Source organism: Myotis nattereri (assembly GCF_964212035.1).
Source record: "Myotis nattereri genome assembly, chromosome: 16".
NCBI classification, from domain to species: Eukaryota; Metazoa; Chordata; class Mammalia; order Chiroptera; family Vespertilionidae; genus Myotis; species Myotis nattereri.
Genome location: NC_138091.1, coordinates 55,065,098 through 55,081,010, shown reverse-complemented (window position 1 = coordinate 55,081,010; position 15,913 = coordinate 55,065,098). Strand labels below are relative to the sequence as shown.

The following is a 15,913-nucleotide window of genomic DNA, read 5'->3' as shown; positions in this document are numbered from 1 at the left end:
GTGTGCACACGTCTAGACACATGTGCCTCTTTGGACAGGGCTGGTCTGTTGCTCTGGTCAGATCCAGGTCGGCGTGAGCGGGGCCAGAGGAGAATCTCACCTTTCCTCCCTCTTATATAGTTCTTTCTTTTTTAAAATATTTTTTTATTGATTTCAGAGAGGAGGGGGGAGGAGAGAGAAAGAAACATCAATGGTGAGAGAGACTCATCCATCCGTCCATCCATCCTGCACACCCCGCACTGGGGATGGAGCCTGAAACCCAGGCATGTGCCCTGACCAGGAATCAAACCAGCGACCTTCTGGTTCATAGGTCGATGCTCAACCACTAAGCCACACCAGCCGGAATACACAAGTTCTTTCTAAGCCAGTCCCTTGGCTCTGCCTCACAGCCCGATAGCTACCTCGGGGTACCTGGGTGCTTCCCTCCCACCCCACCCCCCATGTCTGAGCCAGGCTGGCTTGTTCTGGAATCGGATCGCATCACGAGAAGAGATGGGATCTGCCCAGAGAAGCAAAACTCTGCTGCGGTTACAGTTTTATATTTTCTGCTTCTTTCCTGACCTGCTCCCACGTCCCCTCCAGCCTGCCCTGCGGCTGTGCCTGCCCTCTGCCTCCTCCTCACGCCAAGCGGGCTGCTCTCCCTGGCTACCCCTGGGCAGAGGACACAGGCCCTGGGACACTGGTTTGGGATGCACAGGACAAAGCAAAGAGCCTGCGACTCACCCCCCCAACCGCCCCCCCGCCCCCGCCTTGAGACATCCTTCCCGCCTCTGCTCCCCACGTGTCTGCCTGGAAGACATCAAAGGGGTGGGGTGCCTGCCATCCACCAGGCGTGGGAGCAGGGAGGTGGAGGAGAGGGGGATTCTGGGGGGGAGCCAGTGAGAGCCCAGCGGCAGCTCCACGGGACCCAGCCGCCGCCGCCCCACCCCCACCGTGGGAGCCAAGGGAGCTGCCTGGTCCTGGGGGACCTGGGGAGCTCAGGGGCTCTCTGGCAAGACTGAGGAACCGGGTCGTCCCCATCAGAGACGCTGCTTCTGCGTCAGCGGCCTCGAGGCTGCTCACGATCTCTGGCACGTGCTGGAGGCTTGGCCCCACTTATGTCCCTGGCTGATTGTCACACAGGAAAACCCAGATAAGCTGGCCTTTGTCCTGTGCGTAACAGGAGGCACTTTCCGTTCAACAAGCCCCGGCCTGGCGAACGACTGAACTTCCCCGAGAACTGTGTGTGCTCAGTGGTTGAACCAGGAGGTCACGGTTGGATTCCCGGTCAGGGCTCATGCCTGGGTTGTGGGCTTGATCCCCAGTGTGGGGTGTGCAGGAGGCAGTCGATCCATGATTCTCTCTCATCATGGATGTTTCTCTCTCTCTCTCTCTCTCTCTCTCTCTCTCTCTCTCTCTCCCTCTCCCTTCCTCTCGGAAATCAATAAAAATGAAACATACATATTTAAAAAACAGCGTGTGAGTAAGGAAGATGGGAAATTCGGCCAGCCAGGGGCGGTCTCGAGGACGGCTTGGTTCTCGTCCATGGCCGGCCATCGGTCCCCCCAGAAACCAGGGCGAATGTTCCCCACTCAGCAGATATCTTCCCCTTGGACAGAGCCCTGGCCAGCTCCAGGACAGGAGTCAGGACAAAAAACAACAACAAACAGACACACACACGCAAAAACCCCCAAAAACCCAGCATTTTCCAATCGGAGCCCAAAGCCAGCAGCAGTGCCTGGGGAGATTTCTCAGCCCTGGACCGGTCAGAGGCGGGGCTAACCAGAGGCGAGGCCCCGCCTCCCGGAGATGGGCAGGCCACGCCCACCCTGGGATTCCTGGAGCTCTGCCTCCCACACCAGGCTTTCTGGGCTAATCCCCAAAGGCTGCCTGAATATTCCCAGGACAGGGCCAGCTCCTGGGCCCCCGGAGCCCCAGACTGCCCCCCCAGGTGGACGAGACATTCCGGGGAAGAACTGCCCGGGGAGCACACGGGGTCCCCCCATGTGCCAATCCCTCCTGCCTCCCTGGGCCATCACGGCTCTTCAGCACATCTGTTTTCTCATCGTTGGGGAACGAGGTGACCTTTGTTCCAGTCTGTCAGACTCGAGGCTCCCCCCAGCATGGCCCCTGGGCCTTGCCCACCGCGGGCAGCCCTCACGGTCTGCCTCTCCCAGCTATTTTGGGCCGGGCCGCCCCGTGGTCCCACAAGCGCCGAGACTGGTATTGCAAACTTCTGAATTCCATGCCAAAGGGTAGCCACGGGCAGGGTCAGATGGCGGGGTCCCACTGCCAAGGGGCGGGGGCGGGACAGTCTCCACGGAGGTTTGGAGAAGGAGCTGAGATGGAAACTTGGCAGCCAGACCCAGCCTCCCTGGCGGCTGGCCCACGCGGGTTGCTCCTGGATGGCGGTGCCCGTGGTCTGGAAGGTTCGGGGCACGTGGGGATCGGGACTGGCAGCTACGGAGACCGAACGGGCTGACCTGCTTTCCTTTCTGCTCCCCGCACCTGGAGAAGAGCCGTCTAAGGACCTTTCCCAGGACGTCCCCTCGGCACGCCGGAGGCCAAGACGGACAGTCCCGGGGAGAAGCCACCACCGCAGGCTCGCTGTACCACCCATGGGCTTTCTGGACCTAACCCAGCCAGACAGCGCCTCCTGCCTCCGTTTCCCCAGCTCTCAACGTCGCTGCTGGGGGAAGTCCTCTTCAGGACTCCGGGTTCAGTGGTTCTCAACTTTCTGGCCCTTTAAACACAGTTCCTCATGTTGTGACCCCCAGCCATAAAATTATTTTCGTTGCTACTTCATCACTGTCATGTTGCTACTGTTACGAATCGTCATGTAAGTATCTGATATGCAGGATGGTCTTAGGCGACCCCTGTGAAAGGGTCGTTCAACCACCAAAGGGGTCGTGACCCACAGGCTGAGAACCGCTGGGTTAGATGGAGGTGGGCAGAGGCCGCTGGGTTAGGCGATGTTTTCCGTAACAAGTACAATGGGAGGGCCCCCTGGTGGAGGGCGCAGTTCGGAGCCCTGGGCTGTGAAATGGATGAGTCGCTGAGTCAACACATGGATGAATAATCAAAGCGAGGAAGTCTAGTCTTCTATGCAGAGCCACAACCGAGAGCAGAGAATTCCCAGCAGGAGGCCTCCGCGAGGGCTCCCGGGATGCAAAGATGACCCGGGGAATGGGAATCGGAGGAAAACCTAGTGACCGTGACCGCTGAGTCATTGTTGGCAGTGAGGGGCACCGTTTCACGGCACAGCCTGACCACGAGTCGGCTCACGAGGATGCAACACCCTTTGACATAGTCCTCTTCCTGCCAGATCTCTACCCTACAGACACACTTAAAATCGAGCGCAAAGAGGAAGTTCAAGGATATGACGGAGCGTGGCTGTGATGGGAAGGGATCACGGGGACCCTGAAAGGACCCTCAGGCCTGGTAAAACCGTGACAGCTCACCCACCCCTCCCAGCACCATAAAACATCAATTAAAAATATATTTTTTAATGTATTTTTATTATTTTTTTAAAATATATTTTATTGATTTTTTTATAGAAAGGGAGAGGGATAGAGAGTTAGAAACAAAGATGAGAGAGAAACATCGATCAGCCGCCTCCTGCACACTCCCCACTGGGGATGTGCCCGCAACAAAGGTACATGCCCTTGACCGGAATCAAACCTAGGACCCTTGAGTCTGCAGGCCGGCGCTCTATCTGCTGAGCCAAACTGGCCTAGGGCAAAATGTATTTTTATTGATTTCAGAGAGGAAGGGAGAGGGAGAGAGAGAGAAACATCAATGATGAGAGAGAATCATGGATTGGCCGCCTCCTACACGCCCCCTACTGGGGTTTGAGCCAGCGACACGGTACGTGCCCTTGACTGGAATTGAACCCAGGACCCCTCAGTCCGCAGGCCAACGCTCTATCCACTGAGCCAAACTGGCTAGGGCGAAAAGTATATATATTTTTTAAAAAAGAGGTACTAATGAGGACAGTGGTATTGGAGCTGGTGTGAAATCTTATACCAATACAAAACGATCAGAGCCGCGTGCCAGTTGATCTATGATAACACTGTCATCGCACACATGTCCATGGGGAAGGGATGGGTTATCTTCTAAAAGCAGCCCTGGGAGGTTCCTATGTGCAAAAGACGATGTATATGTAGCCAAAAGCTATAAGAGAGATGGCCACCCTCTCAGGCAGGAGACCGTGAGCGGACGCGTCAGGCCATCCAGTTGGTAAAATTAATACAGCTGGTAACCTCTGCGGGCAAGGGGCTCTCTCAGCCCTGCACACAGCTTTATTTCCTTCTGTAAAAGTTGTTATAGGCATGTGTATGGGTTGGAGATACATAGCTATTTGCTAAAATTATAAAAAAAAAAGCATGAGAATGATTAACCTAACATTTAAGATTGTGGTCACCTCTGGGGTGGGAGGAGTACCTGGAGGGCTTTCAAGATCACAGGACTATGTTTCATTTTTTTAAGCTCAGGAGGCATATAAAGATACTAGAGGCCCGGTGCAGAGATTCGTGCACCAGTGGGGTCCCTCGGCCTGGCCTGCACCCTCTTGCAATCTGGGACCCCTCGGGGGATGTCGGAGAGCCTCAGGCCGAGGGCCTCTAGTATGCGTATAAGATCTTTGGTTCATCTCTTCCCACCCTCCCCCGTCCCCTCTTCCCTCTGAGACTCATCAGTCTGTTCCATGTCTCCATGCCTGTGGTTTCTGCTCCTGTGTTGAGCATCTGCCCCTTGTGGTCAGTGTACATTATAGCTACCAGCTGGTCGCCAGTCTGCTTAGGCTTTTATATATATACACTAGAGGCCCAGGGCACGAGTTTATGCACAGGTCAGATCGGGGCAGATGGGGCCGGGCCTGTCAGAAGGAGGAGACGGTGGGAGGTTAGCTGGCGGGCCCCGCCCCCAAATGGGGTGGGGAGGGCGATTGGGGGCCAGCAGTCTGGGGGAGGAGCCATGGCTGTCTGGCTGGCCAGCGCTGCCCCTGATCAAGGTGGTGGGGGCCCATCGGGGACAGGGACGGGTGGGGGAGGGGAGCGGGGGTTGGCCAGCAGACCCGACCCCCAGATCCGGCTGGTTCGCTGGCGGCAGTGGGCGTCATAGCTGGCTTTTTAGATAGATAGATAGATAGATAGATAGATACCTTTGTAGATAAAAGTTTGAATAATTTAAAGTAATTTTAGTAATACATGATTTATTGTTGGAACATGGTTTAGCATGATAGGAAACATAAATGAATTAAAAAAAGACTTGCTCCTTGCCTCCCCCTTCCCCCTAAAATGCAGAACCATGTGTTTAGCACGTTTACATTGGGTTTTTAAAAAGGTAATTTAATATACGTGTTTATGACTTGTTTGTGTGCCACAAACTATCTGCAAGAATAACCACAAGGAACTAATAATAGCGCCTGTCTCCGGGGAGGGAATGCAGGGGGGAGGGGAGGTTATTTTTCACTGCGCACCGTTTATACAATTTGAAATTTCCTTTGTGCCTGTAACTTTAACGAAAGGTTCCGAGAGGTCCCGGAGGCTTGCAGGCACCACAGGCTGAAGATGCAGGCCCCCCAGCGCCTCCACACCTTGCTCCTGCCCGGTCCCACCCCCACCTACCCGGCTTTCCCCAGGATTGCTAGGATGAGCATCCTTGGGGACTTGGGAGTGGAGCGGGAATGTCTTTAACATATTCCACTGAGAGAATCGGGGGCTGGAGAAGCGGGACGGACCAGAGACCCTGACTTGGGAAGGGGTTTGTTGTTTGCAAGTCAGAGGAACCCCGGCCCAGGCCGCTGGGGCCATGAGACCCTTAGAGCTTTGCTTTGGAAACTGATCAAGATTCCGACGGGGCGCCCGAAGGGCCCGGGGGAGGGGTCTCTGAGAAGGTGTGGCAGAAAGAGGCCAGGCGGGGGTTCTATGGCCTCAGCCCGAGGAATGGGAGCCTCCTCCGGTAGCCCGCCCCGCCGCCCCTCCGTTTCTGCTCGGAGTCCCTCCCGCCCTTACCCCGCCCGCGGCTCCTCCTCCCGGACCGCTAGCCGAGCCACAAAAACTACAACTCCCAGCAGCCCCTGCCGCGGCCGGCGCGCAGCCGCAGAGCAGAGGCTGCCGGGAGCGTGTTGCTCGGAGGCGGGGCGAGCGCGCCGGGCGGAAGTCGGCCCTCCGCTCGGTCCTGGTCTCCGCGCTGCGAGGTCCCCGTCCGCGGGCCCAGAGCCAGTCTGCACCGGGTGAGTGACGGCGCCCCCGGCCGCCCGCGCTCCGCTTGCTGCGGGCCCGCTGCCGGCCTCCGCCCGCCCCCTCCCCCGCAGGTCCGCCCTCCCGCAGATTCTGACTTGGGGGCACCTCCCCCCTCTGACTTGGAGGCACCTCCCTCCTCTGACTTGGGGACACCTCCCCCCTCTGACTTGGGGACACCTCCCCCCTCTGACTTGGGAACGCCTCCCCTCTGACTTGGGGACGCCTCCCCTTCTGACTTGGGGACACCGCCACCTCTGACTTGGGGACACCTCACCCCTCTGACTTGGGGACGCCTCCCCTTCTGACTTGGGGACACCGCCACCTCTGACTTGGGGACACCTCACCCCTCTGACTTGGGGACACCGCCCCTCTGACTTGGGGACACCTCACCCCTCTGACTTGGGGACACCTCCCCCCTCTGACTTGGGGACGCCTCCCCTCTGACTTGGGGACTCCTCCCCCCTCTGACTTGGGGACACTGCCCCCCTGACTAGGGGACTCCTCCCCCTTTGACCCTGATGGATGCATTCCCTTCCTCTCCCTGATGACAGCCCTTTCCTGCTCCCCTCTGATTTCAGTACCCCAACTCTGACCTGTGCAGGGCCTCTCCTGAGTGATTAGGGGCTCCCCCATCTGCCCAACACTTGGTCACACCTGCAGCAGGCCAGCCTTCTCACCGCGCCCCCCCTTCCCCCCCAGGCCTTCCTCTCCTTTGCTTCAGACGATCACCCGTCCTCCCTCCCTGTCCCCCTCACCCCCCGTCTGGACCCTTTCACCTGGGACCAGCACCTCCTGCATGTGGCTCAGTGCCTTTCCGTGTCCTCTGTGTCCCCGGCTTGGCAGGGCCCTGGCACTGTGATCCCCTTCTTCCGAGCTCCCTGTGTCCCCCAGGAGGGCGGTCTCAGCGCTCCAGCCCCGTTTCAGGCCTGTCTCGGGGTATGTGGCCTGCGTGTGGGAACACGCGTGTGCTGGTGACTGAATCTCGCTGGCCCTTCGGGGTAAGGGCCGGCACTTGGCAACGGCGTAGCCACTCAGAAGGTCCGTGGAAGGAAGCAGGGCACACCCTTCGGGAGCCGCGGGGTCTCTGCGATCCCCTCGGTCCTCACCCAGAGATCAGTCCATTGACAGATCTTCTTGGCTGGGCTGCGGACCCCCCCCCAACCTCCAGCCCCCCCACATTGACCTCCCCTCGGTAAGTCCAGCCCGAGCCTGCGGACAGGGTGGCCTCCCGGTGCCCGTCCTGGGGCCTCAATGAGCCTCTGTTCAGGCCTGACCGCCCACGAAAGGGCTGGGAGGCGGTCAGCAGGCCCGCCCTCTGCCTCCTGGCCGCCCAGAGCAGAGCGTGTCCGAGAGGAGCATGGGGGCTCCGGCCTGTCCGAGGCCACCCCCGTGGTCGGACGGAGTGGGGGCTCTCGGTCTCCCTACTCTTTCTCGTCCAGGTGAGCTGACCACACAGGGTGGGGGAGGGAACCACACGCCCCAGGTAGGCAGGTGCCACTGTCGCCAGATGACCGCTCCGGCGAGGCGGGGCGAGGCGTGCGTCTGGTCATTTGCTGCCTTCCCTGAGCGCCGTCTCCTTTCTTCCCGAAGCTGTGCCCCAGACCGGGTCCACGCCCTGTTTTTATGGCCCAGCAAAGCAGGCGCCGTGGCGGTTCCTGGACCGCCGTAGTGATGCCGCCGCCAGGGGTGTCAGACTCTTCTGGTGAGGAGGGCTCTGTTGATGTAGAGCAGGTGGGGCCGCCCGCCCAGGGGCCTTATGCAGCCCAAGAACCATTCGGTCCGGCCCCGCCAGGGCATCGGGTGAGGCAGTGAGATCTGTGACCAGACGCAGCAGCTGATGTTTAGGCGGGTGATTCTGTGTGGCCGGTGAATGATGTTACAAGTGTCCACATGGCCCTTGGCAGGGAAAAGGGTCCCCACCCCTGATTTTTTATTTATTTATTTTTTAAATATATTTTATTGATTTTTTACAGAGAGGAAGGGAGAGGGATAGAGAGTCAGAAACATCGATGAGAGAGAAACATCGATCAGCTGCCTCCTGCACAACCCCTCCTGGGGATGTGCCCGCAACCAAGGTACATGCCCTCGACCGGAATCGAACCTGGGACCCTTCAGTCTGCAGGCCGACGCTCTATCCACTGAGCCACACCGGTCAGGGCGCGCACCCCTGATTTCGACCTAGACAGTTGCTTGGGAAGAAATCCTGATACCAGAGGAACCTGGGAGGTGTTCCCTTTCCCTCTCGCGTGCCTTCCCTTGGACTCCCACTGGCTTGTCTGTAGTAAGTGCCGCCGGTGAATGGCACTCACGGCTCCGGTTCCGCACAGAGGAATGGCCGCGGGAACGCTGGCGGTCAGGGTGCTCGTCAGCTGACCTTGACTGGGGTCGCGCTGGATGCCCGGGAGCGCCCAGGGTGACGACCACAGGGTCCTCCCGGGAAGCGGGAGGCAGAGGGCACGAGGGAGTGAGGGCGGCACAGAGATGCTGGCTTTGCGGTGGGGGAAGGGGCCACAAGCCGAAGCGTGCGGGCGGCCACTGGGGGCTGGAGACGAACGTCCAGGAAGCGGGTTCTCTGCTCCAGCCTCGGGAGGGACCGGCCTTGATGTTAGTCCAGAGACCGACATCCCGCTGCCGGTCTGGCAAGGCAGCTGCCGTTTCCGCTGCCGAGTGCGTGAGGTGACAGCCGGAAGAGGAGCCCAGTACACTCCTCTAGGGTGGGGGGCGAGCACGAAGGGGCCCGACTCGGGGAGCAGTGCATGCTGGGGTGCCGGGGAGGGGTGGGGCAGCCGCCAGCGTGTGCGGCAAGCATGCTTCCAGGCTGTCGAGGGTTCAGCTCTTCTTTCCCATGGGAAGTGTGCCGGGGCAGAGCGGGGACTGCCTGCTGTCATCAGAGGCAGAGGCCGTGGCTGGCGGGGAAGGAAGGCGGTGGCTGCAGGGGGCGCTGGGCGGAAAGGGCTGCCCTGTCCGGGCAGAGGCAGGGAGCTGGGAGGGCCCTAATCTCAGATCCGGGAGCCCTCCCTGCCCTCCCAGATCCTGAGGGAGGAGCCGCTGCAGCTGTTTGTTCTGCCACCTGTCCGACCACTCCCTCCCTCACCACTCCCCACTGAGCCCAAGAGCCACCCTCTGGGCTGCAGGCGCGGGAAGGGTGCCCCTTTCGTCTGAGCCGGGCCTGGAGTCGGGGGCAGGCTGAGCATGGCCCGGGAAGGTAGGGGTGCCTGAGCCCGTCCTCACTCCTAACCGAGGGTCTCCCTGGGTGCTGCCCCGGGGCCTGGGAACCTGCGCGCTGCCGGGTGCAGACCTGCTGCTCTACAAGGAAATGCTGGTTTGACAAGAGCCAGAAACAGGAGGGAGTGTTCGTGAGCCGTTCTTGCGACACAGCTCCCTGGAAAGTGGGGGGGGGGGGAGGGGGGGACACGACCCTCCTCCTGGTGCCTCTCCCCAGGGCTGTTGCCCGGCGGGGGGGCTGCCGGCGGGGTGCCGTCCCCTGGGGCTCTGATGGAGAGGGCTGTCTGCAGGCCACCTGGGCAGGGGAGCCTGGCCGGGTGGGGAACCTGTGTTTTACGGAGCAAGTCCCTGGTTTTCTGATGCCGGGAAGTCGGCCCCTCCGCCTTGGGGGAGTGGGGGCGAGGACCCCCCCACCCGGGACGGTGGGCCTGCCTGACCGGCTGGTTACCTGGTTTTTATAGAGATGCGCCCTCGCCCTGCCCCAGGCCCCCAGCAGCGGACGCTGCGGGCAGCTTACCTTCCTGTCCCAGGTGCCCGTGGGGGCGGGCACGCAGCCTGGAAGGTGTGGGGCGCCCTCGCTGTAGGGGTTACAAGGTCGATTCAGAAGGAGGGGTGAGCGGCCTCGGGGGCTGAGAAGAGACAGGCGGAGGAGGACCCCAGAGGGTCAGCTGTGGCGGGAGGTGCAGTGGGGTCCCCGGGGGACTGCTCGGGCCTCAGGAGCAGGCCTGTCGGTCGTCATCTCTGGGAAGCAGGCAGCCCCGGCCCTGGCGGCGGGAGGGACAGGGCTCCTCCAGGATGGGGCGGGCAGGTGGGGCTACAGTCAGTCACAAGCTACCAGCTTGTCCGTGTAGTTACTGACCCGCCAGGAGTGAGCGGACAGAGAGCAGCCAGGGCGGGCACGGGGAGGTGGGAGGGGTGGGTACAGAGTGAATTGGGGCCGTGAGGATGACACTCACCTGGTGGCAGCCTGTCCACTGCTCCTGCTGCCCTGAGGCTGGGCCTCAGGTCTGGTCCCTGTGACCAAGGTGGGCGTGGGACAGGGGCTGTGGAGGAAGTGGGTGTGTGCTTCCTCCCTCCACCATGTGGGCCTCAGGGGACAGTGATGTCTGTGTACCTGATGTCGGGTGGCGAAGGGTCCAGGGAAGGGGTGGAGGTGCTGTCAGGACCAGGGCCTCCAGGGAGGGCTTCCCGGGGGAGGCGGCATTCCACAGAATGCAGCCCTGTGCCCTCGGTCACCTGCCATGCCAGCTGCTGCTCTTCCCCTGAGACCGAACGCTCCAGCCTGCGCGGACGGTCCCTCAGTCCCGGCCGGGAGGAGGGGATGGGTGATTTTCTGTGGGAGGACGGCTCCTCTCGCTGAAGAAGGGCCAACAGATGTCGCTGGAGTCCGGGTTTCACTAAGCCGAGGAGGTGCCGGGGCCACCACGCCTGGCCCTGCTGGGCCTGAGTTTCGCAGGTCGTGACCTCCCTACCCCCCTCCCCCCCTCCCGTGTGCAGGTCCCGCCAGCCCTTCGCGCGGCCGCCCGCCAGCCCTGCCGCCCCCGGCATGGAATGAGTCTATGCACTCCGCCTGGATAAGTGTGGGGCGCCTCCCCGCGCTGGCGTCCATGAGCAAGGCCACGGACCCCCGCTTCCGCGTCCGCTGGAAGGTGATCCTGCCGTCGGTCGTGGGCGTCGCCGTGCTCTGGCTGCTCTGCTCCCACCGCCCGGCGCCGGCCAGGCCCCCCGCGCCCAGCGCCCACAACTGGCGGCTCAGCCAGGCGGCTGCCGACCGATACAATGACACCTACCCGCTGTCGGCCCCCCAGAGGACGCCGGGGGGGACCCGCTACCGCATCGCAGTCATTGCCGACCTGGACACGGACTCCAAGGCCCGGGAGGAGAACACCTGGTTCAGCTACCTGCAGAAGGGCTACCTGACCCTGTCCCACAGCGGGGACCAGGTGGCCGTGGAGTGGGACCCGGGCCACAGGGTCCTGGAGTCCCACCTGGCGGAAAAGGGGCGGGGCATGGAGCTGTCCGACCTGGTCGTCTTCAACGGGAAGCTCTACTCCGTGGACGACCGCACGGGGGTGGTCTACCGGATCGAGGGCAACACGCCCGTGCCCTGGGTCATCCTGTCCGACGGCGACGGCACCGTGGGGAAAGGTGAGGGCCAGCCCCGCCCGCCGCTGGCCCAGGGGGAGGGGGGGCGTAGGGGAGAGTACGTCCTGTGCCCGCTGCTGACCCTCCAGGATGGGGCTCGAGCCAGGCTGTCCTGTCCACTCAAGTGAAGTTTAACACGGTGACCTCGGACGCCCAGGGTGGCCAGACCCCCAGGAGCCAGGCGCCGTGGGCAGAGGGCCGGCCGGGTCTCAGTCCCTCTCGTCTCCTGTCCGCAGGCTTCAAGGCGGAGTGGCTGGCGGTGAAGGACGAGCATCTGTACGTGGGCGGCCTGGGCAAGGAGTGGACCACCACCACGGGCGAGGTGGTCAACGAGAACCCCGAGTGGGTGAAGGTGGTGGGCTTCCGGGGCAGCGTGGACCACGAGAACTGGGTGGCCAGCTACAACGCCCTCCGGGCTGCCGCCGGCATCCACCCGCCAGGTAGGAGCCGGGCCCGGGGCGGCAGCGGTTTCGTTTTTTGCTCAATCTGCTGATTTCAGTTGTCAGATGGGTGCACCCTCGGCCAGTGGATTCTGGGGGCAGATGAGGTGTTTTCTGTGTCACCCTTCACCCCGAGTCACGGCCCCCAGACGGAGCCCGGATGGCTGTCCCCGGGTGGAGGCGGGAGGGGGCAGCTCTGGCTCTCCCCTCACCCCCCAGAGACGCCAGTGTTGTGGTGGGTGCCGTGATGCTCGGAGAGGCCTGGCCAGCTCTGGACTTGGGGGGACGCGGCCGAGGACCCCAGCTAGGCCCCGTGCCCCCTCATGGGAGAGCCCGCCCCGCAGAGCAGCCTGCTGGTCCCCTCCCCTGCGTCTGCGCCCTGACCAGCACAGGGAAGCAGGAGGACAGACCGCACGGCGTGGCCGCGCGGCGTTCCCGGGGAGGCTGGTCGGGGAAGACGGGCCCCGGACAGGAGGCCTTTGCGGGCTCTGGCGTGTCCATCCTCGTTCCTCTGGGCGACGAGGACCGAGCGAGAGGCCACCTCTGGGGATCGAAGGGAGGGCGGGGCTGTGAGCGAGCCCCCCCGCCCCCCGCCCTCGCCCCAGGGCTGCAGCTTCCAAGTGCATGCTGGGCACCAGGCCCCTGTGCAGGCAGCCTGGGCGCTGCCCGCCCACCGCCCTGCAGCCCCGGGCCCCACACTGAGCCCCGTCTGCCGTGTCCCAGGCTACCTCATCCACGAGTCCGCCTGCTGGAGCGACGCGCTGCAGCGCTGGTTCTTCCTGCCGCGCCGGGCCAGCCACGAGCGCTACAGCGAGCGGGACGACGAGCGCAAGGGCACCAACCTGCTGCTCAGCGCCAGCGCGGACTTCGGGGCCGTCTCCGTGCGCCGCGTCGGGGAGGTGGTGCCCACGCACGGCTTCTCCTCCTTCAAGTTCGTGCCCAACACCGACGACCAGGTCATCGTGGCCCTCAAGTCCGAGGAGGACGGCGGCAAGGTCGCCACCTACATCATGGCCTTCACGCTGGACGGGCGCTTCCTGCTGCCCGAGACCAAGGTCGGGAACGTCAAGTACGAGGGGATAGAGTTTATTTAAATCTTAGAGGTTCAGGCGTCAGGCGGGCCGAGGGCTGACGGCTTTAAGCGGCATCAGGGCCCCACTTCTATAAAAAGCCGGGCCTGCCCTTCTGTGGTGTTTGTTCTGCTCTTTTTCTTCCCGGGACTCCGGGGTGGGTCTGGGGTTTAGAGGTTCAGGCCCCTGGAGCAGCTGAGGGACCTCTCAGAGCCGGAAGGGCCACCCCCAGGGCAGGCTCCGGGCTGCCGGGCCCTGGGCCTGTGTGCTGCCCTCTGGCGGTGGAAGCTGCATGAGGCGGGCCCGGCTCCGGGCGGCCCTGCCCTGCCTTCCATCGGGCCTCGTTTCTCTTCTTTTGTTCAATGAATGTATCTTGGCTCCTGCCATCAAGTGCGGAGCCCGTCTGGGACATGGCAGTGACCGGGGATCTGAAGTGCCCCCGCCCACCAGGAAGTCAAGCCCCCTCCCTCCCGAACCTCGGGCGCGAAGGCCGTCCCCCCTGCTTGGAGAGGACCTGTTGACACCGCGGACAGACGGACAGACGCGGCAGGGCTGTGAGCGGGGCAGCCCAGGCCGCCAGCCCACCCGCGGTCCCCAGCCTCACATGGACAATCTGTTTCTTCGGCCGGGTCCATGTCCTCCCTTCAGGAAAATTCTGTGGCTCCGTAGCTCTTTGAAGCTTTAATTATTAACTTACTCTAATTAAAGCCATCTCCTTTCTTATAAAAAGGAATCGCCAGATCTTATGACACAGAGCAAAGTCCCACATTAAACCCCCTCCCCGCAGCGGAGGAAGTCGTAGTTAGAGCTACAGTGGTCGAGGCGGGTTTTACACACTGAGCCCTGGGCCGAGGGACGCAGTGATGGAGGCGCCAGGCCCTCCCACACTTCCTGTCCCCTCCTGCCCTTCCGTCCTCCTCCTCCCGGGAGCTAGCAGCTCATCTCCAGGGAAACTTCACACAAGCTCCGCTTGTCTCCGTGGGTCCCGGTCCCGGGGCCTGTCCCCGATGCCGCGGGGGAGCGGGCGGAGGCTGGAACGGGTCAGCCGGGACCGAGCGGAGGAGGCCCTGGCCCGGAAGCTGCCTCACCCCCAGGAGAGCGCGGGGCCGGGACGTGAGAAGGGCCGCGTGGACCCGCCCCAGACTTCTCAGCGTGGAACTGACAGCCGCCAGGAGGGCGCCCGCGAGGCCCCTGTTCCCCGCGGCTGGGCATCCGTTTCTTCCCCTGAGACGTCAAAGCGAGAGAGCGAAGGCGAGCTGTTGGCGGTGGCCCGTCTCCCTGGAGCGTGGCTCCCCCTGGGCACGCCTGTTCCCCGTGCCCGGCGGCTCCCTGAGCCCCGCCTTGGCCAGCGGCAGCGATTGAGCTGCTCCCGGTGGAGACGCAGGTGGAGTTAGGAGTCGGGGGACGGGGGACAGTCACCACACTGGGACTCGGAGGGATCGTGTGACACCGGCCCGGCGGGGCCCAGCTGCCGCACTCGCCCCTCAGCGGTTGGGAGTGTTTTAAAACCGCCCCCCTCACCCCCCCCCCCCCCCCGTGTTTGTGACGGTTGCCTCCTCGCGGGAGCCATGGTTCTGTGGACAATAAAGCGCAGGGGTGGGAGGTCTGCTTCTCCTGCTCCGTGTGGTGGCCAGGGCTCCACGAGGGGTACAGGAGAGACCCTGACACCTCCCGCTCTGGGGGGGGCGGGCCCAGTCGCTGCTGATGTGCAGCCACCTTCGCGGACGGGTCTCTGGAAGACAAGTCACGGAGCCAGCTTTTCCCAGGTGCTCCCTGGTCACGGTTAAGAGCTAACCGTAGGCTCCACCCCGGCCTTGGCCCTTCTCCCTGCGGGACCCTGGCCAGGTGCTTTGATTTCCTTGTCCGCCTGGGAGGGGAGGTAACAATAGAGCCATTCACAGCCGCCAGCTCCTGGTGCCTGCTCGTGGCTGGAGGTGTGGGAAGTTCCCCAGGGAGCCTGGGAGCCTGGGAGTGGCACCCGCAGAGGTCCGAGGGTCTGGAACCTGCAGGAGCCGCAGAGCTCAAAGGAGAGGCCTCACTGGGGACTGCTGGGCGGGGGGGGGGGGGGGGGGGGCACCTCAGGTGGTCCGGTCCTCTCTTCCTCTCTTCCTTTTGTCGCTCACACCACTCCTGTCCCTCCCTGCCCGGGTCCCCAGAGGCTGACCTGAGGGAGCCTCCTCCTCCGGCCTCTGGGAGGCGGAGGGAGTGGGCGACCTGGGACCCCTCTGCACTCTCGGCAGCCCTGCCCCCTCTGGCCTGCGAGGGGTCACAGCTCCAGGTACCACACTTTGTAAACAGCCCACCCCCTTATTTTCAAATTATAAAAGAACATTTAACCCGGCAGGTGTGGCTCAGTGGTTGAGCATCAACCAGGAGGTCAGGATTCGATTCCTGGTCAGGGCACAGGCCCAGGTTGCAGGCTCGATCCCAGTGTCGGGCGTGCAGGAGGCAGCCGATCCATGATTCTCTCTCATCATTGATGTTTCTCTCTCCCTCTTCGTTTCTTTCTGAAATCAATAATTTTTTTTTTAAAGAACGTTTATGTAGAAAGTTACAGAGGGAGCAGAGGGAGCCAGCTGGGCTGCGTGGGCTCAGGACACAAGTCAGAGAGCAAAGGAGGCCCTGGCACTCAGGAGAGAGAAAGGCAGGTGTGTGTGGAGGGGGAGGCGGGGTTCTGCTCCCAAGAGGGGAGCGCCTGTACCCCTTTCTGAAAGCCCCCGAAGGATCTGAGGCTAGAGCCCCCTGTTTCCTGCTGCAGCCTGAGCGGGTGGACAGCCAGGGGTCGGTCGACGTCCAGTGTTGTGGGAGG

The 15,913-nt window shown here is 62.5% G+C and overlaps 1 protein-coding gene across 1 annotated transcript; it reads left to right on the top strand.

Moving 5' to 3' along the window:
* Positions 1-6,114: 6,114 nt before the first annotated feature.
* Positions 6,115-13,216, top strand: CANT1 (calcium activated nucleotidase 1). The gene is made up of 4 exons (XM_081110359.1): positions 6,115-6,214; positions 10,947-11,597; positions 11,831-12,034; positions 12,758-13,216. Exons 2-4 carry the CDS (start codon positions 11,009-11,011, stop codon positions 13,126-13,128), a joined length of 1,164 nt encoding a protein of 387 aa, XP_080966485.1. The 5' UTR covers positions 6,115-6,214; positions 10,947-11,008; the 3' UTR covers positions 13,129-13,216.
* Positions 13,217-15,913: the final 2,697 nt, after the last annotated feature.